We start from the raw sequence: 27,519 nt of genomic DNA, 5'->3' as shown, positions 1-27,519 counted from the left end.
GTCATTTTTTGATTCCATGGATTTGACAAATTAACATTTATTATAGTGTTATGCTGAGCTGTTTTTTTTTCTATATATGTCGATTTCAAAAATATTATTATTAAAATTTTTTCCAACAGTTATATCTAAATAATTAATACTATTATGTTTAAATAATTTATTGTAAAATTACTGTTAGGGTTTGGTGAATTAATTTTATTAAAAATTATATTTTTTTCATCATTAATATTCTGGTTAAAAATAACTATAATGTCATCAACTTATCTTTTATAGAAAAAGAATTTGATTGTTGAAAATGTTCGGTAATGGTGAATTTTCAAAGTCATTCATATAAATTTCGGCTATTATAGGAGATATAAATAACACCACTTTTGATTAAAAAAAGAGAAAAAACTTCTCGTATTATAGATATATACAGTTCTACATTAAGAAAATTTTCATATTTTTTGTATTTTGGAAAAAACTCTCCCAGGTTGCATGAAAAAAATAATGCAATATATCTTTTGAATATGATAAGAATTATACAACAAAAATGTTGAATTACTTACCCTCCTTGAATAGGACAAAAATATCTAATATACTCGGAGACACTAGGAACGATTTCAGGTATAATACAGTGTACTAAATGCCTACAATGGCTTTTTAATTCATTAAGATTTGTTGCTGGACTAAAACATTCTTGAAATTCAGTATTAGTCTGAAAAAGAAATTTAGAACAAAAATTAATATAAACTTTTGGGTTAGCAAATATAAAAGCAAAATTACTTAACATGAAAGAGAATAACACAAAATATCAACTATCAAGGTGGAAAGCACCTTTTGCAGCTTAAAAACAAAGAAACATAGACAACTGCAAAGAAGAAAACTCAAAATCTACTTGAACAAGATTGTTACAAAAATCTTAAAACTAGATGACAATTCGACTTAAACAATTATTATCAATAGATACTGAGAAAACAGTACATCAAAAGATAAAGAAATAATTAAAAAGTAAAAATATAAAAATGAAAAATTAATGATAAGTACACAAAAATTATTATAAACTAAGTATGGAGGATGATTTTTACAAAAGGATCGTTTTAAGGTTGCTCTTGGTTTATGCTATGGAAACAAATAGCACTTGCGTAGTATGTTTATTTGTAACAGTGGTCATCTGTGCACAAAAATAGTCACATTGCATTTGTAGCTACCATGGGTACCCTAACTGAAATAAGTACTAAAACAAATAGTCGAAAAGTGAGAGATTTGGGAATTTACAAAGAAATTGTGACCAAATATTATATATATATATATATATATATATATATAAAGTTCTAAAACTGTCATTTGTTTTGAGACAGCAGCATAAATTGTCAATATCAAGGGCAGTCGCTAGAGCTCGCTCTGGCAAGAATGACAACTTGACAGAGAGGTGTGACACTACTAATCTTTAAAATAGTGTTTTTCGACACCTTCCATACCTTAAAATTCATTTCATTAAATAGATAAGAATGATTTCGGTTATATGAATTATGTTTAATAATCCTGAATAAAAATGTAATCTTACGCGCAAAACAGACTTTTGATGAGCATTTTTGTTTTTCTATTGGAACACATCAGTCCCACAGTAACTACTATAAAAATGTTCAGACTTCGGAAGAGGTCTGACTGAGATCAGTTGATCCTGATCAGTCAGGAAAAACCACTGATTTTCATTAAATTTTTTTTTTTTAATATGCATAACATTTTTTTAAACATTTTAACAGCATATCTAAAGCTGATGTAGTAGTTTGGAGATTTATATAAAACACATACTGTTAAGTATTTTTAGTGATTAATTTAAAATTTATATTGAACACTGTTCACGCATGCAATCACGTTTTTTTCAAAACAGAAATTTGTCTCCAAAGCTATTTTCAAAATAACTGAACATTCTTTTTTTAAAAAAAAAAAAAAATTATTTATGAGCAATATGAATTTACGGTTCACACTGCTTTCTGGATTAAACTTTCATTTGATAATGTGGCCTACTAAATAGAGTTTCTTTTTCATTTCAGTATAAGACATTTTTATTAATTTTCATGGAACTACGGACAATTCTATCTTCAACTCTATGCAAAAATGAAATCAAAAACACGCTCTGTCAAGCTTAAACTTTATTACATCATTTTCCTACAACAAGAAATTTCTTTTAAATTTCAATGAATGACATTATTTTCTACATATAACTCTATGCCTAAACATATTTACATTGAGCTAATGTATTTTGCAAACAATTTATACACTAGTCCCAATGGAAGAAATGTGATGAAAAAAATGTGTCGCAACTTATTTTTAAATAGTATTCTTAATAGTGTTTCGTATCTTACTAAATTCATCCTGTAGAATTTGTTGTAGGATAAAAACAATATGTCTCATATTAAAATGGGATCCCTATAGAAAAAATGTAATCGACCAAGTAACCCGCATCATCATCATTATTTTCAATCGAAAACACAAAGGACTTTGACCATACTTGACCGATCAGCCGGAAGTGATTTCAGAGTATGTTATACTCTTATTTGGAAATAACTGGGCTGCTTGGATATGTAAAGTTTTTGTGTTACAGTATAACAATGTTATTAATAAATGTTGGAAAAAATTTGATTCAAATCATTCTAACACATGGCATCTATTACGAGTTAAGACCAATTTTGTCACCTCTGCTAATTTCAGACTACATGAAAGTTTGTGTATACTTGCTTGGACCAATATTTGTCATTTCTTTAACTTCAGATTGCTCCAGCTTCGTTTAAAATGCACAGGATGCCGATCAACCTAAATTACCTGAGTAAAAAGTGTTTTTTCCATGTGTATTTCTAATATAGAATTTCAAGCTTCTTCAAGTTAAAAAAGATACTGAAGCAGTATTAGTAGGAGAACTCATATTATCTGATTAAGTATGAAATTCGACAAGGTTTCAGAAAGCTGTGCATCATCTGAATGCCAAAAACATTGACAGATGGACAAAAGAAAAAATCTGACTGTAACTCCATCATATTTACAGCACTCCTAAATCACACTAATTGGCACATTGTAGGGACATTGGCACATTGACCACTTGAATATGTGAAACAAAAATTATGGAGAAAATTACGAAGCTTTTCTTTTTGAAGTCTATAAAAGTGGATTTCAATCAACAAATGGTAAAACAACACAAAAAAGTCATATTTATAGAATGAAAAACCGTCATTACGTTTGAGCAATAACCACCAAAAATTATTAAGAAAGGCAAATTATTATTTTTTTAAAATATTTTAATTGGCATCAACTATTACAGAACCAATAGAAAATGTAATTAGTATGCAAATAAAGGGGCACATTGTTTAACTTCTGTGATCACTAGATATTGGTTTATTAAATGTGGCTTCGGATACTGGCACTTTATCCTTACGTTTGTTAAAGAAATGTAGGTTAAGTCATATGCACTTCAATGTAAAAAGCTTTTTGTATACTTATAATTGTCTGGTTCAGTTCTGCAACCTTAGTAAGATGTGCCTGCAAAAGATTTGCAGTTTTTAAACTATACCAGAAAATATCAAATCAAGCAATAATTACTTGTAATGTCCAACTATAACTGAAGTAAAGTAACCAATTAGATCCTGGACAAGATAGTAAAAATAATTAGATTCAATTTATTTCTGAGTTGAACAACTCCTTTGTTTTTATTAACCTTTCCTCAGATGTGTTATGGGAATTGTATCACTCTGTGGAATCATGCGATAACCTTCGAGGTGATCAATCACTTTTTTATTGCAGCTTGGTGGGACAGTGACCGTCTGTAAATATGTATGAGGAGCTTTCTAAGGATTCTTTGTTTCCTGTCCAGGAAAAAAGCTAAACTAGTGGCAGAGATACTTTTATTCTGATAAGTAGGAAGGCAAGCTTCCTTTTTTTCTCAAAATCTAATTTTTATTTAAGAAATTGAAAACCTTTCTAAAAGTTTTTATCCACAATGTAAAGAAAGATATAGCAAATTCTTTAATGAGAAGCTTGTTCAGTTAAGAATATATTTATGTAAAAGGAAAAAATTGTTAAAATATTGTGTGTACATGTTAGAAGATGCATGACGATTCATATAATAATTTCAAGGCAACGAGTTCAGGCCCTGGGAGGGGTTCATCAATTTCTATACAATCATAAATTGAGGAACCCCAAGAGTTTCCAGGTTGTTATTTATTGAAACATTTGTAAGTGTCGTTTCAAATCTCAGGTTGTAAGAGAGGTTGCAGTTTACTGTCTAACCTAGTAACAGTTAAGCAATAAAAAAATATTTTAAACAATTTAATATGACTGAATATTGAAAATATATATATGTAATAAAAATAAATAAACCTCTATTAAACGAATGTCTGCGATACATATTGCGATCATACTATATTATAAAAAACAGAAGCCAATTAATTATTACAGATTGTTATTTACCTCATTTAATCCAATTCTATATTGTTGTTTTGTTCCATTAACTCCAAGTGGAAGAGTTATGGTTTCATTATCTGTATTTATAATATCATTTAACCACGCTACTTCTTCTAATGGCAAGAATTGCAGTTTTTCTTGATTATCTGGTGAATCTGAAAGATCTGTAAAAATATTGCCCACAATATTATATGAATTATACTGTATTCAATTAGCTTATGAGCTAATTGAATACAGTATAATTGTCTGTTTATTCTTCACTCTATGGAGTGAAGAATAAACAGACATGTTTGAGTAAGTGAGTTAGTCATGATTCTAAGTAATGTCCTGTGTATCAGCGCCAATGAAAATGTGGCCATATCTATATATAACATTAGTTCCTGTATAATTAATCATATAGTAGTCATATAAATAAACGTTTATGTAATATTATGTCTTCTCAGTTGTATTAAAACTGTTGATCTTTTAATTTGATTACTCCTTTGTTCTCATTTTCAATTTTTGTAATTCTTAAGTCGGGCAAAAAACCACATCATTTTAAACGCTTACAAAAGCAAATTACCGAGTAATCCAACACCATTGATTTCGGATGTTGTTAATAAAACTGCTAACAAAAGTGGAAGTTGTGCTGCTTTAGTATACAATGTGATTCGCTAGTAAAAATCTATTAATGAATTACAGTCTCCCAAGAAAACAAAATTTCGCAGATCAATTGAAGAAAAAGTTGACCATTCCATAAAAATGCGATTGGTAAAAGAGTACATCAATTTTATTTTCAAAATAAACTAACTACCTGTAATAGACAAAGTGTTACAAGCTGTAAATGACGATAACAATCTACAAGATTTCCGAAGAACTTTTTATAAATTGTTAAAATGTATTAATTTTAAATAAGAAAAATGGGACTGGGAAAATGCTTTAATTGACAGGGATGATATCATAATATGGCAAAGCCATTACCTCACTGAAATAAAGAAAATTAATCAAGAGGACATAGAATATATTATATGGATGAAACTTGGGTCAATGAAGGTCACATGAAAAGTTTTGTAAGAATAAAGCTGTGAATTCGTCAAGAGAAGCCTTTCTGTACAGATTATCAACTGGTAATAAAGCTCTATTGGATAAAGGTAGGCATCTCATAATTAGAAATATTAATAATGACAACCGGGTTTGTCAGTGGTGGTCTCTAAGTTTTGAATATAAATCTGCAGGAGATTATCATAATGAGATGAACAGTATGTCTTTTGAGAAAAGGTTTAGTGACATGTTACCTCTTCTGTAAGATAATTCAGTTATTGTCTTAGATAACACCCCTTAACATTCATGTAAAAATGAAAAAAATTCCAACCATATCTTGTAAAAAGACATGATATCAAAATGTGGCTTAGTTCAAAAGGAATAATTTTTGTAAAGGATGAACTTAAGGTCCAATTATCGCAAAGGGTTTCAAGTATTAAAAGTAATTTTAATGTGTATAAAACTAATGAGTTAGCAAGATCCAGTGGTAAAACTGTGCTTTGATACCTCCCTCTACTCAACCCAGTTGAGTTAATTTGGGGACAAATCAAAACTTACATAATGTCAGAAAATACTACTTTTAAAATATCCGATGTTAAATATTTATGCTTAAAAGCCATTGATAAAACAGGCCAACAGGAGTGGAAGAACTGTATAAAACATAACGGATATTGTTGAACCAATTAGAAATTGGATAATATAATAGAAAACAAGATTTACCATTGTATCTCTTAATGCTGACAGCATTACAGATTTCTTGCAATCAGAAGACGAAAACTGAAATGATTTTATTATTTGTTTATTATAATAAAAAATTTAATCTAAAATATTAGTGAACGTTTACTGTTAGTGGACAACTGAAAATTTCATAATTCTTAAAAAAAACTCAAGGAAACTACATAATAATAAACAATTTTAATGAATAAAATATTCATGGTTATCAGATGTGCTGAACAAGGTAAGAAATATTTATTGATCATTTAACATATCTTAATTTATTTAAATTTAAAATATATGTATAATTTTTGTAAAATATTATAGCACGTGGTTACTGAATATCAACATCGCATAGTTTCTTTTATATACATTAGGCCTGAACAATATGCGCAGTCTGGTTACTTGAACTCTATAAGCTAACTGAATTATGCATAAGTACAATGATATGTAGTATGAACGTTAAAGACTGGATTGAATAACTTATAACTATAATTATCGTTAAAAATTCAAAGAAAAGGGGTAATTGCTATGAAAAGTTGGGATTTTTATAGCAAATAAATGTGTCTAAGAAGAATTAGAAGTAGAGATTGGAGTGAAATTAAGAAAATACGTATTTCATAATTTCCTCCCAGTATGTAAAGTAATGGATAAGGTATTAAAAAAGGCTGCAGGATTTGTTAGGAATAAGAACATATGAAAACATAGTTTGTGGATGATATGATGAAACGAGAAAGTTAACAGCAGGTACAGGATCGACTTTAACAGAGTTTTATAATTATATAAAAATTATATTCGAGGAATAATAAAAAAAAAGCGTAAATTCATGGTTGTAAGTAAAAATAGTTTAAAAAGATGGAATGAATTCTAAATACTTTGGAGAGAGGATGGAAAGGTTAGGAGGTATAGAACCAATAATTAATTACTGGGCCTTCTGCTAGTTACATTCTTCTTACTACATAACATACACAATTATTACATAATCTAAATTTTAATATTTTAATAATCTTCAAAAGATAGAATTCTTGATATAAAGCATTTATACCCTTATAGCATACATACTTTTCATTTTTTATATACTATAACAGTCCATAACCTTATTATAGATTAGAAAAAAAATTTGGAAAACAGGGTGGCTAGAGTGTGTCTATAAATTATTGTGTAATCAATAGTGGGAAATGTACAAATTACTTAGTCTGACACCATTACAACTGCATTCCTTACATTTGTTTTATAATTAGTTCAGTTGAACTTGTTCAAAGGAAAAAAAGTATAGTAAACATTCTATAATTATAAGGTTAAAAATCAAACTTGGATCACGTTTCAGACTGATTATTTCCGATACTACTTATATACTCGCTGGTACAGTCACCATAATATTTTCATGATATTGCAAACATCCCAATTAAAAACAATATTATAGTCTGTTACCAGACTACACAAGGGTTACAATCTGGAGCTTTTGTGTTAATTGAAATTAGGTTAATAAAAATATAATAATTATTATTAAACAAATATGTTCATCTAACTATACTATCGTACATCTATAAAAGTGGAGTATTTATTCAAAACAAAATGGAGTAGTATTGGATTCAATTTTAATTCAATTCAATTTAGATTTGAATAGAAAAATAAGTAAACAAACATTAAAAAAAAGACGGTATTGTTATCTTAATTTAGACACAGCAAGATAGTGAACAGAAAGCAGTACAGCAATTCATTGATTCCAATAACTCAAATACAATAATTAGTATTGTGGCCTATACTAACTTATAACTGTAGAACACTAACTTAAAACTACATAATTGTTGGGAACCTGCTTTAGGAACTTTCCCTTTTTTATCTCTTTAAATTCATTTAAGTTGAGGGATGAAGGCCAGTTAATATATTTATTTATTTAATTTCATTTTCTATCCTTGGTAATAGCCAAATCTAGTAGTAAACATTTTTTTCTTTGATTATAACACATACACCAATCTTTAAAAACTGTAAGATAGAAAAACTGTGAATCTTATATATACGTACATGTACGAGAGTTGTCCAGAAGGTAAAGAACATTTTGATAAAGAAAAATCAAGTTAAAAATTGATAAAACAATTTTTATTTTATATATACAGGAACCCTTAAATTATATTTGAACATACATAGTCACCACACATATTCAAATATTTGTTATAGTGTGGTACCATCTTTGCTATACTTTCATTGTACACTTTTGCCGCTAAATTTTTTCAATTATTCATTGACAACTTCTTTCAGCTTATCATCATCTTAAAAATGCCTGCCTTCTAAAAACTCTTTCTAATTGGGGAATAAATTATAGCATTAGGCACAAAATCAGGACTGAATGGTGGATGCTGAAATCCTTCCCTGCCAAAACATTGAAGCACATCTCAAGTTGCTGCAGCTGAGTGTAGGTGAGCATTATGATGATGACGCACATTTTTTTATAACAAAGATAGTAATGAGGGTTGGTTGACTAGAACAATTGTCATCATACACATTCGTGGCACAAACGAATGAATGCAGTTTCCTAACTGATGCTTCATTCATCACACTTATCATAAACTTTCTTATCTGGAAATTTCAATGTGCAGAAACAATTTTTCATTCAAAAACCAAATCTACTACACACTTTAAATTGGGGGGAGGGGTTCTACTTTGCCGTACATTAAGAACGCATACAAAAAAAATTAAAATCATCTGTACAGCATCACAGTTTACCTTGTAATGAAGGGAGTTCAATGATACGACCACAGTGATTGGCAGAACCAGACACAAGCCAAGGTCAAACATTCTTTACTAGAAAGTTTGACTTTCTAGTCTAGTGCTCTGGATGACCCTCGTACAAGTAAATCAAATATAAATGGATTTTATTTTTTAATTTATTTATTGAAAAATAAAAGGAAATTATAATTTATTTTTCTACCTAGTTTCCTGCTTTAGAAATAAATTTTTCTGTTTAAATTAAACAATATGGAAGGTTTTTTTTTTTTACTGCATTGTAGAATGAAGCTGGTTGCATCAGGATCCAATTGTGCATGAATCCCTTCGTGCCCTTGTCATCTTCATATCATTGCTCTCCTAGAGCTTCTTTAAGAGGCCTAAACAAATGAAAAGTTGAGTCCAGTGCATTTCTTCTAGTTTTAAGACTGTTAGAGCTGCAGCATGAGGCATGGCGTAGTTGTGAAGGAGGATGGCTTCTTGAATTGATTGGACTCGTCTTTTGTGGCAATATGCAGCTCTCACCTCGTTCAACAGCTTGCAGTAGTAAGTACCATCGATGGTGCATCGCTCATGCAAAAAACCTCAGCAGTCGAAAAAAATGGTTGAAAGAACGTTGCCAGCTGACAGTAGAGTCTTGGCTTTCACTGGGGCTGCCTCCCCTTTTCTCCACTACTACATACTGGCTTTTTTCGACTGGATAGTGTAATTGTGGACCCATGTTTCATCGCAGATAACAATCAGACTCAAAAATGCATCATCTTCTTTCACAAACCTTGCTGTAAGCCTCTAACAGACCTCCAGACGTCTCAACTTCTGATCTGCGGTCAAAAGGCGAGGGACCCATCTGGCACACACTTTACGGAACTGTAGGTCATTTGTGATGATCGCTTGACAGCCCCCATAACTTATTCTGACCTGTTCTGCAATTTTGATACTCTCACCCGTCGACTGTCTTCAAGAATGTCTCGAACCGTGCGAATGTTTTCATCTGTAATGCTGGTCTGAGGACGGCAATTGTGTTCTTGATTTGCCACTCGTTCTTATCCTTCCTTGAACTCTTTATGCCAGGCAAAACACGAGTCCTTGATAATGTTTGGTCCCCGAACTGTACAGCCAATCTCTGAAAAATTTCCGTCGCTTGAACTCCTTCAAATGTTGTGCAGTGGAGGGGTGCACCAGCTGCAGGGGAGCATTACTGACAAATTGGTTGGGAATGTGGAATGGTCGGCTCTCCCCACCCAAGCATACTAGATGCGAAATCCCAGTCCTACAACCATAGACGCTCAGGATCAGAAATCCTGATTATATTTGAGTATATTTGATTATTAAAAAGGATTTAATTTTTATGATAGACAAATTCCAGATCCTTTTTGCAAATCAAACTTTTCAGTAAGAAGTCTACATTCTAATCATAAAATAAAATATATTACCTCAACCTACAATAGTCATGGAAAATAAGCTAAATTGCTGGATTATGTAAGAACTGTCTATAATATTACCGTGTTTAATAAAACAGAACAAACAGCTCAGTTACAACTGTTTTGAAGTTCTCCTGAGCTTTAATACCTTTACTCAACGCAATTAATATCACACAATCTTTCAATTATTGTAGAACTGCTTAGCAAAAATAAAGTAAAAATACAATTAATTCCAAAATGTATTCTAGACGATTGCTTTATTAAATGTTATATATTAGGTTTTTTTGAATCTACTTGATAAATTTTATTAAAATTTTGGAAATATTTTTAATGCAATCCATCATTTATTTTATCCCCAACAACTTATGAAATAATTGTAAACAAACATATAACTTACTTTTTCTTTTAATATAATATTACTTATTTATTTAATTCAATTATAGTTCATTAATAATAATTATTACTTACATGATGTATCCATTTTTTCAATAACATTATGATTTGGAACAAAATGTAGTGAGGAAATCTTAGGATTAAAACCTAAAAAGAAAAAAAAACGTTTATAGTAAAAGTTAGGTAAATTGATGAAAATTAATATCTGAAAATAATTTAACTTGTTGAATTTTCACTTTATTACAACTTATTGTAACCCGAATGAAGAACTTGACAAGACATATGATTTAAAATAACCATGAATATTTGTATTTATCATTTTTTTATACCGATTAAAAATATACACAGAATTAGTTTTAATTTTTTTGCACATTTTGTAAATTTAACAAGTAAAATTTAAACTCTGACACAAATGATGTGTACTAGTAACTACAGAAAAATGTGATTACAGTTTATACTTTATCCAGCAAATAGTGGAAGAAGGGTATCCGAAAACAGGTATATTCTGAAATAGAATGTATGGAAAGTTTCTATAGGATTGTATTTTTAATTTTACAAGAATCTATGACAAGAGTCTTCTTTATAATAAAACGTTAGTACAATGTTTTTTTCTGGTTACCGATATATTTTCACCAAGGAAAAAATATTTATAAATCCTCCATCAATTTAGGGTCAAAAGTATGGAAATCCTTCAACAACTTTAAAACCGTTCAAGATAGTACAATATAACTTTCAGAATAAGATATCGGTCAACTACTTTACCTTTTGACAAGACATAGAATTTCAACTCCTTCTTGGGAGATGGCCTAGGGGTTGCAACTCAAATATTTTAAATAGTAACACTATTTGTGATAGATTGTTTTAAAGATCTCTTTAAAACAAGAAAATTGGTATAAATAAAAACTTGGTATGATGTTTGTACCCAAAATGGCCATGGGATAAAGTTTCGATTTTGAAAAAACTAAATTTGTAAATTGAAATAATAAAATTAAAAAAAAGAAATTAAACTGAATTAAATTAATATTTAATATCATTTATTTTAAAAGTTAAATTAAATTTTTTTCAAATTAAAAATTGTTTCAATTGTTTATTTTTTGTTCTAATTTAATGAGTAAATAAATAAAAATATTACATTATCATGGTGATCAACTGATCGTTGATGGTCTCTTACCATTGTTACAAAAATGAAGTTTACTCTTCGTTGCATAATATTCCATTTAGAATGTTTCATTACTACACTGTTAGTTTCTTATGAGAATTTATTGCGATTGTGTAATTATGTTTTACTGAATTAATTTTTTTCTGTGCTACCTGCTAACAATACTATCGACATCTCACTTAGTGAACAGGAAAGGATCAGACTTTTAATGGAGAGGCTTTGGTGATAGAGCTGGGTCAAATAATGAAGTTTGTAAACTATTCAATGAAACATTTAATAATCGTAACCCTACTTCAAAAGGTATAATGTCAAAGACCATGCAACGATTTGAAGAAACAGGGGAAAACCAGGGAAGCCTAAATCTGCAACAAATAATAACTATTTGTTAAAGATTATAAAAGAATTTATTGAGAATCCTCATTCCTCGACTTGAACAACAGCATGAGAACATAACATTAGCCAAAGTTCAGTGATTCAAAATTGAAAATTTCAAACCCTTCAAAATTCATCTAGTGCAAGAACCTAATAAAGATGACTACAATCGAAAACTTCAGTTCTGTGAAATTATAATGAACAATATTTTTTTTACATGGCAGTATAAACTGTTGACATTTATATCGTGAGGCACATATACAGAATCCAGTCAAGTAAATGTATGGACAGGTATTGTTGGTGGATGATTGGTAAAGCCTATATTTATTGATGGAAATTTAAATGGAGTGAAATGTGAGACTTTGCTTCTTTAGCAGACATTTCAAACTTTTATTAAAATGAGATGTAAGTAAATAAGCAAACATTATCTTAATAAATGATTTTTTTACAATAAATTTATTCAAAAAAAATCATCTGATCAAATTTTTATACATTTATTTTTTTTGCGATAACAGTTTCTTAAATTATCAAATTAATTAATTTTTTCAAAATCCAAATTTTAACCCGCCGCCATTTTCAGTACAGACATTGTACCAACTTTTTATTTATATAATTTTTTTTGCTTTACAGGGACCTTCAAAATGATTAATCCCTCAAAGGGTATTACATTTAAAATATTTGAGTTACAAACCGTGGGTCATCCCCATGGGATTGAAATTCTATTTCTCGTCAAAAGATAAAGTAGTTGAGGGGTTTCCATACTTCTGACTCAGTCTATATAATGTAACTTTTACTTGTATGTTTTTGGAAAATCTTTTGAAAAATAAGCCTACATCATTAAAATGTTCGAGGGTTATTTTTTTTTCAAGATCTGATTGGTCACGAAATTAAAATCGCAGTGAAAATAAAAAGTTTTTTATTTGTAACAAGTACTTACATAGTTACGCTATTTCTCTACATAGTTGCCACTCCGATTTAGAAATTTGTTGTAGCGTGGTACCAACTTCCCAATGCCCTCATCATAGAACGGAGCCGCCTGTGTTTTCAACCATGTTTCTACGCTGGTCTGCAGCTCTTGGTGGAATTCATGGAACGTGGTACGACCATCACTGCAGCCTCATACTGCGTAACTCTTCAACCCCTACGAAGGGCAATTCAGAATAAGCGAAGAGGAATGCTGTCATCAGGCATTGTCTTTCTCCATGACAATGCTCGGCTGCACACTGCAGCTGTAACAAAGAAGATCCTGCAGAGTTTTCGTTGAGAAGTGTTTGATCACCCACCATACAGCCCGGACTTGGCTCCATCCGATTTTCACCTCTTTGCTTACATGAAATGCTGGCTAGGAGGACAACATTTTGGCACAGACATTGAGCTACAGACCAGCGTAGAAACATGGCTGAAAACACAGGCGGCTCCGTTCTATGACGAAGGCATTGGAAAGTTGGTACCACGCTACGACAAATGTCTAAATCGAAGTGGCGACTATGTAGAGAAATAGCGTAACTATGTAAGTACTTGTTACAAATAAAAAATTTTTTACTTTCACTGTGGTTTTAATTTTGTGACCGATCGGACCTTGAAAAAAAAATAACCCTCATATATTTATTTCCTGTAACATCTGACAATAAATATACTAATACTGGAATAATAATCACTAATAAACTAATACTGGAATAATAGTCACAAGTTAGCGGTGAATCAATGATAACGATCTAATATCCTAGTAGTATACAGAGCAGTAAACATAACAAAAGAAAAACCTAAATAAATTAGGAATTCATGTATTACTTTATGGTTAGCGAAGTTCCGAAAGAAGGCAAAAAATTTATAAGAGTGTAAAGACATGTATTTAAGTATATTATGTTTATACAAGGGCCATTTGGAAAGTTCTAAGCCTAACAAAAAAAAATTTCAGAAATTTAAAAAACTTTTCAATTTAGTCACCTAGCAATTTGATAAATTTATATCAAAATCTTTCAACTTTTTATTACTGTCAGTATAATGCTATCTGTCCAAACCTGAAAAATAAATAGATAAATCTGCTTTCTCTTGTCATTTGAAGTGAATCTTTGTTCAGTAAGTTATTTCTTTAGTTCAGGAATAGGAAGTAATCACCAGGAGCCAAAACCGGCAAATGTGAGTACAGGCACATTATTGTGGTGAAAGTATTTTTCTGGCTTAATGTGGACATTTAGCCTAAGAGCACCCTCCAGTAGTGAAGCATATTATTCACTAAGGATGATCCTGCCTTTTCCAGGTAGCCCATAAGTACCACAACATGAAAATAAAAAAATAAAAAAACTGTAGCCGTGACTTTTCCTGAAATGTCTTACTCATTTGGTCATACTTGTGGCATCCCGGTGTCAGGCCTAGAACTTTCCAAATGGCCCTAGTACAAGTAATATGCTAACACTAGTTTCATTTTTATAACTTCAATCCTGAATTTTTTTGAACATGCAGTGTATAAAAATAGTTTAAATTATCATATTTAGCGACCGGTTAAAAAATTCAACTAAAATAAAATAATTAATAGAAAATACAAAGAATATTATAATACTGTAGATCGAAATAGTATCTACTCTAATTAAGTAATATAACTCAGTATAACACAATACACAAAATTATGCCATTAATTAATAGCAGTATGTATGCAAACTAACATTTTTTAACAACTATTTGGCACTGTAAATTTATATGGTCAGTTATCTCTGTTTTAAAAGAATTAGAAAAATTAAAATTTAGTTAAAAGTACTAAATTTCATTTTAATACAGTAATCCAGAACTAGATTAAAGCTGGAAATAGCTTTTATTTGTATCAAATTATCACTAATTTTAGAATTCTTAACACTAGAAAATATGTATCACATTATCCCTCATCTATATAACATATATATATTTTAAACCACTGTAACCCTATAGTAGACCATTTCTTTTCATTTCCAGTTTACAAAGGTCCACATTCTAAACAAAAAACTGAAAGGCTTTCTACTTACACATTAGACAGGTTTCTACTTTATATTAAGTGCCTTATATACATTGTACCTTGTATACATTTTCTTTCATAATTTTTTTTACTGAATCCATTTTAAAAATGTTTCTCTATAATAAATTGCTTTATAAATAAATAAAAAAATTGTACTATTATTATTATGATTATAATAATAAAAAAATCTGCAGATGTTGTTTCTTGTCTTTAATATTTTCTGAATGAATTACTTTTTATCCATTCTAAATTAACGATAAAAACATATTTTTAAATAATATTTTATTTAAAGATTTTCTCAAATTCAAACTTAATCAAAACTTGTTTATTTATGAACTTATCCTAAACACAAAGAATAGCTGTGGCAAATATGAGTTGTATCTGCAAATATCGCCAAAGTTACTTACAATAAAGGTTATGGCAGATTGTCCAAAACATGCAGAATATTACCATACATTTCCAACCAGATACCACATACACAACTGCATGTTACAGCTGCAATACAAGTAACACGCATGTCTAAAGGAATCTTTATATACAGAATACAATGTGGACATGATTAAAAATCATATATTCTAGATGTCAACAAGTCTATTAACAGGATGCACTTAAATCTACAGAGTGATTTTTTAGTCCTGTTACCCAATTTTAAATGTAATTTAAGAAAGGGAAATTTAGGTAGAATAAAAAAATGTATTTGTTACTTACAAAAGAGATTTAATAAAAAGCTATTACTTACATAATTGTTAAAGAATATGCTCAAAATGCCCACCCCTTGCAGTTATACACGCACAGACTCTTTTCAGCATATTAGCAGAAACCTTTTTAAGAGTTGCATTGGAAATATTCGCGATTAAGTCTGTAATATTAAGTTCATTAATAGTGTGAGGATTGTTTTTGAAGGCCTTGGACTTAATATAGCTCGACAAAAAGTATTCAGGAGATGTGAAGCCTGGGGACCTTGGGGGCCATAAGCCCTTGTTTATTATTCGATCATCAAAGAACTCTTGCAGAAAATCCACGGTTTCTCGAGACGTGTGGCATATAGCGCCGTCTTGCTGAAACCAGCAATACCGTTCTTGAGGTTCCAGGAGGGACACAAATTGGCGCACAATATTCCTGTATAATTCACCATTTACTGTTTATTCGAAAAATATGGGTCTGACTATACGATGACGATATATCACATACCACACACCAATTTTTTCAGGATGCAAAGATTTGTCTTGTAAAACAGTAGGATTTTCAACCGCCCAAATTCGACAGTTTTGACTGTTCACATAACTGTCAAAATGGATCCAAGCTTCATCACTAAAGAACACTGTGTTTAAAAATTTGATTCTGTTATCGTTTACAAGAGACCTAAACCAACAGCAATATTGCAATCACCTGTTTAAATCTGGAGGCTGAAGCTGTTGGACTAATCATACGTGATACGGATACAATTTCAATTTTTTAGCGGCTTCTGAACACTCGAATATGACAAACCGACTTGCGTGGAAAGTTTTTGTAAACTTTTCTGTGGAGAATTGAGCAATCTTGTTTTCACATTCTCTAAAACGTCATCTGTCAAGCAAGTTGGTCGACTGCTACGTTTTCTGTCGCAAAAACTACTTGTCTCTCAAAATTAGTTGGCTAGCCTAGAAATTGACATTTTTTCTGGTGGAGGAACACCAACAAATTTAATTTGAAATGATTCTTTTACACTCCCGTACGATTTCTTAGCAAAATATTGTTCAAGAATGAAAAACTCATTGTTCTATGGTAAAAGACATTCTGTTCGTAACACGACCGGAAAAGGCACAAAAGTTTACACAGCTCAAGGAGAATCAACTCACACTGTCGTATCTATACTGGTTGAGTAGCGCTACCAACTTCGTGTCACAAAACAAAATTTCCCTTTCTTAGAAAAAAATTACCAGACATTAAGAATTGGGTAACAGGACTAAAAAATCACCCTGTATAACTTCAAAAATAAACTTTAAGGTGTGAAAATTTCAAAATTAGACTAGTTAAATTGTATTTAGAACTTTAAAGTTCTTTTATAAGCACTTTTTTTAAGTATAGCTTTTTCTTGATGATTTTACTTTTATAAGCATTCAACTAAGGGAGATCTACAGCCCTAAGTATTATTTCTACACACAAATAATATAGTTCAGAAGTAAAGATAATTTAATTAAAATAAATAATCAACTTAAATGAATATGGCATAAGATAAAAAACTAAAATTCATTAAATTATGTAAAAATTTGTTAAAAAATACAAACTTACTGCTAGAATCTAATCCTAAAGGAACTGGTCTCGCTGCAAAAGCATGTGAAAAAAATTTATGTTGTTCTGAAAAAAAAAGAAGTATTAATACATTAACTCAAACCTAAAAAGAGAAGAATATTACAAAAAGTTACCAATAAGAACTTAGTGTATTTATCTTTAGTGTACACAAGTGAGCACGTAGTCTACTTTTTGGGGGTTCTGAAGATTTTTCCCTCAGTTTCAAATATTACATTTTTTTGGTTGAAATATCTGAAGTTAAATTATAAAAAAAAAAAAGAACAGAAGGTAATAATAACAACATATTGGCTAGCATTGACACAATTTTTTTAAAACAAAAATTTTGAAATTATACATATGTGTCTAAATCAAAACTTCTAGATTAAGCATTATAGCTGCATTTCTGTCTCGATAGAATCTGGGTCATAAATGTCACCAAAAAGGTTTTGACAAAATTTTAATCCTGATACATAAATATAGATTTCTCTGGTCCATTGAAAAGATGTAAATACAAATAATTATGCTTTAAAATAATTAAAAATTTACACATACAGATATGACTATAATAACTTACGTGATTTTAATTTCTCAGTATCAAGCGATTCAGTAGTCGAATTAGGTTTAACTACAACAAGCGATGTGAGAGCAGTGACAAATGAATACTGTAAAAACAGAAACAAAAAAATGAATTAGTTATACAGCGCAATAATAAAAAATATGATAAACTCATTTACTAATGAACAATATTATAAGCTGTTAATTAAAATAAAATAGCCTTATTGTGGTAAGAAATCATTATTTATTCAGACAGCTTTTATCATCATCAGTTTAGACAAGCACAACCTTTAAGTTTATTAAAAAAAAGCTAACACACCAGACATTAATGATGAAGATTAACGAATACAAAAACTGTTCAGAAAACTGAACTTTATTTTTTTAATTTTTATTATTAATTTTACATAATTATTGGTTCTTGTACCCTTCAAAGTACTCTCCTCCCCTATCATGCACTTATCCCAGTGTTGTTTCCACTTTGTGTGCAATACTGAATAGCTCATTTCAAATGGCCTTTAAGGTATGTGATAAATTTGCATTAATGACATCAGTAGTCTCAAAACACCATCCTTTTTGTCACTGATTTTAATTTCAGAAATAAGAAAAAATTGCAAAGTAGCCAGATCTAGCAAGTACGGGGGTTGAGAGAAGGCAGTCATCTGATTTTTGGCACAAAACTGAGTGTGCGGACGCATTGTTGAGGTGAAGTAACCATGAGTTGTCTAGCTACAATTCTGGTCTCTTTTTATTGATTTTCTTCACGTTACCATTGTAAAACATCTTGATAGTATGCATGGTTCACTGTTTCACCTTGAGGCAAGAATTCAAAATGTACAATTCCATTAAAATTGAAAAAACAGAGAACATCACTTTGACATAAGATCGAGACTGATGTACTTTCTTGAGGCATGGAGATCCTTCGCCAATCCATTGTGATGACTGTATTTTCGTCTCGATGTCATAGCCATAAACCCGGCTTTTGTCTCCAGTTTAGATCCTTTGCATGAATGTTTCATCATCATCGGCTTGTTCAAGAAGTTGCCGACAAACATCCACTTGATGATCTTTCTGCTATTTGGTTATTGAACGAGGAATAAACGTTCCTGCGACTCCATACATGTTCGATTTTTCAGTCAAAATGCCACAGCATGATCTGAATGAGATGCTAACCTCTTCTGCAACTTCTCTGACATTCAATCGGTGATTTGCACATACCAGATCATTGATTTTCTGAATGTGAGTGTCATCGGTTGAAGACAAGGCCTTCCTGGTTGAGGGTTATATTCGATTGACTGACGACCACTTTTAAATCATAAAAACCATTCATAACATTGCATATGACTCAAAGTATCATCTCCATAAGATTGTCGCAGAAGTTGAAACGTTTCTGTGAAAGTTTTCCCCGGTTTCATGCAAAATTTTATCTTTTATTGTTGCTCTTGAAAATCGCACATACAAGAATCACTACTAACCCTTAAACCCGTTGCATTCAAATAACAATACCACAAAAACTAAATGAGATATCAACAATCCAAGAACATGCGGTTACAGAGGAGGTATGTGGAAAACAATGCTGCCAACTGGATGTCACTATATATCTCCACTGAAGTTTAATTAAAAATGTTCGGTAATTTTCTGAACAGACCTTGTAAAGAAGCTTTATTTTGCTTTTGACTGAATATTTTCATTTTAAAAAACATTTTTGAATAAAACTTATCTTTCATCTGGTATAAATAATGTACATATACAAAAAGTAAATATATTACATAATGTAAAACAAACATCAAAAGAAATTTATATTAAACCACACCTTTGTGAGATATCAAATCTAAGACCAGTTGATCTATATAAACCAGTATGCTCGAATCAGTACAACTGACTGATCACCTAGTTCCCAAAAGTAATCTACAATTATGATTTTAACCAAAAACTATCAAGATGAAAAAATTAAAATTAAACCAAACACCAAGGTAAAAATAGTAATTCTTAATCTGTAAATTCTATTCTTTCAATTACTTTTGAATTGTTTTTTCTTCCAAATAAAACTATCATCTGCAACCAACAACCCTTCTTATTAAAATTAATAAGACTTCAAATTTAATTTTTTTCTCTTTTTTAGGGTAATTTAACATAAAGTTTTATAAAAAAAAAACTTTTTGAACATCCAAATAATTCATTAACCTATTCATCACTGTGTTACTAAAATTTAGTGTTGTATGAAATATAAACCCGCAAAACAAAGTAATTATATAAGTTAGATCTTAATATAACATATATAGATAGATAAGTTAAACATTACTGCCTACTGTTAGATTGCATTTTTTTTTAGTTTTTAATTAAATCATCATCTTTGAATGTGATCTGGTGGTTTATCATTTTATTCTATTTTTCATTTATATAAAATTTTATTTGCATAAATAAAAATGAAGATTTAATTAAAAACATAATAAAAATACAATTTAACAGTCGGCAATAATGAAATTAGAATAAAGGAAAATACTGCGTTTTAAAAATTAAATTATTCCAGTACCAGACAGCAAAATTTACACAAACGCTCATTATTATTCAAAACTTCAAAATATAAAACATAATTTCAAATAAAATGAAAAACAATTAAAAGAATACGTTTTAATACAATAGATATAGAATTTAATACAACTGAAGATGCGGGGTATCGCAAAATCTAGTTATTTGAAATAAATAAGGAAAGTTTAATTTATATAATTACTGAGTTTTGGTAGTTTATATATCATATAATACATGGCCATCGAAAAAGGTTGCAGCAATTTAAAATAATCTTATCTCAGAAACTACTAGAGATAATGCGATGAGTATATTTTTTAAAAATTCACCAACTCAAAAAGTTTTTTTACATACCTTAGTGTTTCAATATGAACTCTGTTGGTCGCTCTGCAAACATCCAGTCGATAATCGACTTCTGTTCAGATCTGCTGGATCATCTCACAGCGGACTATAGCAATAGCAGCAATGATTCATTGTCTTAAATGTTATACATCCCTAATTTTTTCATTGTAGACAATGTTTTTAACATATCCCCATAGAAAACAATCTAGGGTGTCAAATCTGGTCTTCTCAGAGGTCAAAGCACAGGACTGGCCCTACCGATTCAATGATTAGGGAATCTTTCATTAGGAATGCGTTGAACGCCTAGGCTAAAGTGTGGGGGCGCACCATTTTGTTGAAACATTATTTTCTTGTTCAATCTGATCGACTTGTGGGAAAACGTACAGTTGTAGCATGTTTAAATAAACATTCCCTGTGATAGTAAGCTCATTGAAAAAGAATGGGCCAATCAAACGATCGGACATCACACTGCACCACACATTTATTTTTGGAGAATCTATGACACACTCAATAATTTCATTGGGTTGCTGAGATCTCCATATCCTACAATTATGTCAGTTTACACAAACACTCACAAGTAAAGTTGCTTCATCTGTTGTTTCACAGGACGTTTTAAAAATGTTTCATCATCGTCAATGTTATTAAGCATTTTACTTGTGAATTCAACACGTTTAGGATGTACTGTAGGTTTAATTTGATGTTAATATGTAAAAAAACATTTCGAGTTGGAGATTTTTTGAAAAAAATACTTAATTGATGATAATCTCTAGTAGTTTCTGAAATACAAACTTTTTTAATGACTTCTAATAAAAAAAATTATATATAAAAAAATAATTACTTTAAAAAGATTTAATTAATAGTTTAACTTGGGGTTTTATTTATTTTATTTTATTTTAAAGGATGTTTAATTAATAAAGATTGAAATTAAAGTAAATATTAATATTTTTTCGGCTACATACTCACTTTAAGTGCTAATCTAAGAGCTTTCTTTTTAACATCAATGATTTCTTTTTCTGGTAACGTCGGTTCAGATAAATATCCAGAATCATTATCTAATACATGTTTTCTATCTAATAATTGTTTAATAGTAAGATAGGCCCATAGTCTTTCTAATGTAGGAACTTTTGGAGGTTTCTTCTTTTTCTTTTGCGACTTTATTCCGTCTCTTTGACCCGAACATTCAGAACAGTCTTCAAAAGTATCTTCATTACTTTCAATAGAACCATTTTCTTTAAAATCTTCATCAGCATCACCATTATCTAAATCAGGATTAACTAGCTGAAACAGTGATTAATGAATAAAAATGTTAATGATTTATACATAATTAACCCTTTAATCAACTTGTTTATAAAATGAATTACCTCAACGTACAAGAAACTTTACCAGAAGCGATTTAATAAATTTAGGTTACAGGTTAATCTTTATATCTCTCCTCCAGTTTTAATCCTGAAAAATCCCTAATGATCTCTAAAAAAAAGATCTGATATTAGTTAAGCAAATATTAAAAGTGAACAAGTGACACTTTTACGTTCCCGTCTAGATAATGCTATAGCTCTAGAAGGGAAAGTATTGTAATCAGTCCAATTTGGGCATAGGCAGTTTACATTGTATCTTGATGTTTTGACACCTAAAGAACCCAAAAAGCAGATGGAAATTTTCCAGATATTAATGTACATATGTACATGTGTGTCTTCGGTGCTAGTCTCTAAATCATCTTATGTCTTCAGAACTACGGGACCAATATTGACCAAGCTGTTGTAGTCGTCTGCTATGTTGTGATATCACAGGTGAGGGTAGAATTAAATAAATTAATAATATTTAAAATGTAAAAAAGTAACTCGGTCTTGCTGGGTCTCGAACTCGATCGTCCAGTTAACTCGGTACCTGTTGCGTTAAGCCTTGTGACTACATCAGTCTACCAACCGTACTAGCAACTTGTTCTATACAAGTTGTGAAATTATATTAGTTTAGTCAGAGCCAACCATCACCGTTAGTACCGCCACACCAGCACGAATTAAATACAGTATGGGCACACACTTTAGTCAGAATTATTGAATTAAATAAACAGAAAAATATTATATTTAAATAAAATGATAAATATTTTTAATTAAGTTATGAGTGTAAGCCATGCATCAGAAACAACCCACAGTTGTAGGACTTTCCTGGAACACGGCTTTGGCCGTGTGACAGAAAAGTTCTACAACTGTATTGTCAGTTTTTTATTAAATATCAGAACAATCATATTTATCATAAATTAAACATATGTTACACACCTCATTATGTAAAATTTCTTTATATTAAAATATATTTATATATATATATATATATATATAAACAATCAAAAAAGTTCATTTAATAATTAGATGTGATTGTTGCAGTAGGATTTCAATGAATATTAACAAAATTATAGGAAAATGAATTTGATAAAAAGTATAATCATTTAATCAGTAAAATCGTGTAATAAGTATTACAGCTGATTAGACAAATATTAATGTAATTAGAAGATGAAAATGTAAAATATGAATAGAAATGTAAAGTAATTTCATTATTGACAAGTAAACCGTTTTCAATGTAGTCATATAATATATATATATATATCATCAAAATCACATAACTGTTTTATTTTTTACATTATTTTATCATAAATTAATGATAATAGAATTTTTTTTATAATCACCTATGTAAATTTATTTTACACTCAATTAATCAGTAAGTATTACAAAAATGTTTCCTTTTTTAATACTTTCCATTCTTTATTTAAGTAATAAATTATCAAACCTTCATATATTGGTACGTGAAATAAATTTAAAAAAAATTATCTCTTACTCCCTATTACAACTAATAATTAATCACTCTTATAAAAAAAAAATAATTAAACACTCTGATAAAGTGGTAATTAAATAATAAAAATATTTTCATGTTCAATAAAAAAGAAATATGGGCCTACCATGAAAATGTTATATGGTCTATGTTTCATTACACATGATTGTTAAAAATATTTTGCCAATTGTAACTAAATAACGTTCATGAATTTGGCGTACTAACAACTACAAAAACTTTTACAACAAAAAACTTCAAAATCCTGAACATTTTTAGCTGTTTCTCGAGTTGTAATTTTTAAAACAGCTTTAACACAAATGTTTTCCTTTTTTATCCCCAAAATACAAATATAATATTAGATAGATCATCTGTATCAAAAAGTATAAATTGTTTAAACTAATGAATTATTCGTGTGCTGCACGCAGCCGCCCAGCACACCAGCATTGGTCTGCTCCACACCAGTAGCAACTAAAATAAAAATGTAAGGATATACAACAAACAAACCCACACACCATTCTTTTGAGTGGAAGAATAAGATATCAATGCGTAAATAAATTAGGATACAAATAAACTAATATAGAAATAATACAACCATAAATTATTATTTTTAAATGCAATTATAACTCAGTCTGTTTAACGTAACTAAAAGAACGCAATATTTGAATTGATACTTTAATCACCTTTGAAATAACTTTTAATCTGATATTACCTTAATTTTCAATAATAATAATAATAATAAACAAAATTATCTGAATACATTACTATAATAAAAAAGCTACTATATGAAATTTGACTATTTCAGTGTACACTGCTCTTGATTATACACATCAATTGCTTTTCATTGTGTTCATTGCTTTTTCTGGGCTGAGGTAAATGTACCTCAGCCCATTCTAGTCTCCCACTAAAGAAAAAAAAGGTTTGCAGCAATTAAAGAACAATTAATTTTATATGTTATATTTCAAGGCTATTGTTACATAAAATAGAATAAAAAATAAAAGAGTAGATGGTTTGGCTTTAGAAAGAAAAGGGAATACAAGTTGTAATTAGCTGTTAGAAGATGCAGACAGAACAAAAGATAAATATTAAAAATTAAATAACAATACTGCAAAAAAAAAAAACAACATTGTTCTTTAATATAGGATAACTAAATAGTATGTGGGGGGGGGTGACAATTTTGTATAGTATTTTTTTTCTATTTTTTAAAATTTATTTACACACACACACATATTTTATAGCCTATGATACTACCAGTAATATAAGGATTCCAACACGGGATCATACATCTAAATCGGTTCAACTGTTGAGCTATTATGATGGAACATACATACACTCTCAATAAATTACACTCTTTTTTGAGCAGTTGTAAAAAAATGATAGAAGTGAATAAGAATATGTATCTTTGCTTTATTAACAGAGAAAACATTTGACTGTGTGGACTAGAAAGAGTATTGATGATTCTGAAAGACATTGGTGTAAGCTGGAAAGGAAATTGAACACCATCCGCCTCATGTCACGATTTGGGTTGGGATAAACGGCAAAACCAATCTCTGACAACATTACATTGCAGCAAGATGGTGCACATCAGTGCATTTTGCTTTGAATGTGTCCACAGACACCTCACTGATATTTTTCTGAATCTCTGGACTGCATGTGGGTCAGAAGAATTACCGGCTCTTGCCTTGGCCAGAAAGAAGTTCTGATCTCACCATACCTGACAATGCACTCTAGGGTTTTGCGAAACAGATTAGAAAATACAGATACATCAACAAACAGCTCCAAGACGCTGTTCGGTCAGCATTTGAAATGATTATCTCTGATATGCTGTTGCAGATGAATAACTGGACATGGAGGCGCAAGCAGTTGTGCCTTGAACATGGTGGAACCCACACAGATGTTTTAGACCTTTTCTTTCATTTTCCTGTTTATCCTCCAGGAATTACTGTACAGGTATTACTTCAAAGGATGAATGAGGATGATATGTATGAGTGTAAATGAAGTATAGTTTTGTACAGTCTCATTCCGACCATTTCTGAGATGTGTGGTTAATTGAAACCCGACCACAAAAAATTACCGGTATCCACAATCTAGTATTCAAATCCATATAAAAGAAACTGCCTTTACTGGGACTTGAATGCCGGAACTCTTGACTTCCAAATCATCTGATTTGGGAAGACACGTTCACCCACTAGACCAGCCTGGTGGGTAAGAAGTTTTAGATCTATAGAAGGTAAACTGCACCTATTTTAATAATTTCATAACTAGTATAAAGATTTAAATAGATATATCTATTTGGTTCATTCCCTGCCCATGTGGTAGAATAAAGGAGAAAATACAGATGACCATTCCGTATTCTTAAACTCAGAGAAGTGTTGGCAGTTTATAACAAAGAATATATTAAAAAATGATAGTGTATGTTTACAGCTTTGGGAAAAAGTTGTACGAAGAAAGTAAGGAAACAGAATATCTAAAAAAACAAATAGCTTTTGAAAGGTGAATGGATAACTGACAGTCACAAATAAACTGAGAATGAGATTTTCCAAATGTTTTATGGGCAGATTAAAATAAATTAAGAGAATGTATCTAGATAGTTTTGAAAAATAGTTATGGAGAAAGTGAAATGGTGAACAAAATGATTGATAAGGAAGGATTACAAAAAATAAGAGAGAGAAACAGGAATATGTTAAAAAAGATAAGGAAAAAGAAAACATCTTCAGGTTATACCCTACATATAGATTGTTTTCACCAAAGGAGAGTAAGTGGAACAAGGATTAAAATGCTTACAGACATAAAAAGAGAAAAAGCTATCAGAAAAATAAAAAGATTAATGAGAAAAATAGAGAATGTTCAGTTGAAATCTACAAAAGGTAAACTCAGCAAAAAAAAAAGAATCATTTCACACATAAAATGGAAATATACACCAATACCAAATCATGTAATCAAGATTTTTGTGTTTTTGAACCAAAATTCCAGGAAAATAAAAAAATTTGAGATGATCAATTATATTAAGCTGCAGAGATTAAATTTTATCGCAACAACATACAAAGATTATAAATATAGTAATAAAATATACCTGAACATCATATTCAGCTGTACCATTAGCAGTTAATCCACAAACACGTGCTTCAATTTTTTGTGGCTTATTCAACTTTCCAGCAACAACAAGCTCAGATCCAAGAAACAGAGTATGGAAATTTTTTAATGTAACTGAATTGTTTACTACCTGAAATTATACAAAAATTAAAAGTATAAAAATCAATAATTTAAAAAATTTACTTTAGTGTGGTTCATTACATAAAATTTATACACACTTAAATCAATTCTGCTAAGACCATCCTAGAGTCTGAAAAAATGAAACACTTCCATGGGAGTCTGGCTGAAAAGTTTACTGTTGTTGGATATTTTCACATATTTCAGAGTAAAGTTGTTCTTAAAACCCTTCATTTGTAGTTTTAATGTTATGAATAGATCTCTATGCAATTTTTTTTACAGCGTACATTAAAGCAAATTATTGAAATGTCATTAAATAGTAATGCTTGTATCCCAAGTAAAAATACTCTGATCTTAGGGATTGTAGGCAGAATGGGCACGTGCTACCTTAAAGGAGTTTTGGACTAGCTGGGTTAAGTTTTGTTTTATGCTGGTTTCTTCTTTTGGTAGATCAATCATCCTTTCTCATCTATATATATAAAAATATATTTTTATATATATATAAAAATTTTTGTCTTATATATATATAAAAATGTTTGTTTGTCTATCTGTTCCAACTTAACTCGAGATCTACC

General features: G+C 30.0%; 1 protein-coding gene across 3 annotated transcripts in view; it reads right to left on the bottom strand.

The window, feature by feature from the left end:
* Positions 1-27,519, bottom strand: part of LOC142332822 (inter-alpha-trypsin inhibitor heavy chain H4-like) — a 141,084-nt gene that overhangs the window by 2,302 nt on the left and 111,263 nt on the right. For all 3 annotated transcript variants that reach the window (XM_075379437.1, XM_075379439.1, XM_075379438.1), the window contains exons 11-17: positions 26,808-26,957; positions 21,881-22,195; positions 18,072-18,159; positions 17,498-17,563; positions 10,785-10,856; positions 4,444-4,601; positions 549-697 (exon numbers count right to left, since the gene is read on the bottom strand). In XM_075379437.1, coding sequence (XP_075235552.1) covers positions 549-697; positions 4,444-4,601; positions 10,785-10,856; positions 17,498-17,563; positions 18,072-18,159; positions 21,881-22,195; positions 26,808-26,957 — 998 coding nt within the window. The remainder of the gene's footprint in view (positions 1-548; positions 698-4,443; positions 4,602-10,784; positions 10,857-17,497; positions 17,564-18,071; positions 18,160-21,880; positions 22,196-26,807; positions 26,958-27,519) is intronic.

This window comes from Lycorma delicatula, chromosome 12 (genome assembly GCF_047948215.1).
Source record: "Lycorma delicatula isolate Av1 chromosome 12, ASM4794821v1, whole genome shotgun sequence".
NCBI classification, from domain to species: Eukaryota; Metazoa; Arthropoda; class Insecta; order Hemiptera; family Fulgoridae; genus Lycorma; species Lycorma delicatula.
This window is presented reverse-complemented; position numbering and strand designations above follow the sequence as displayed.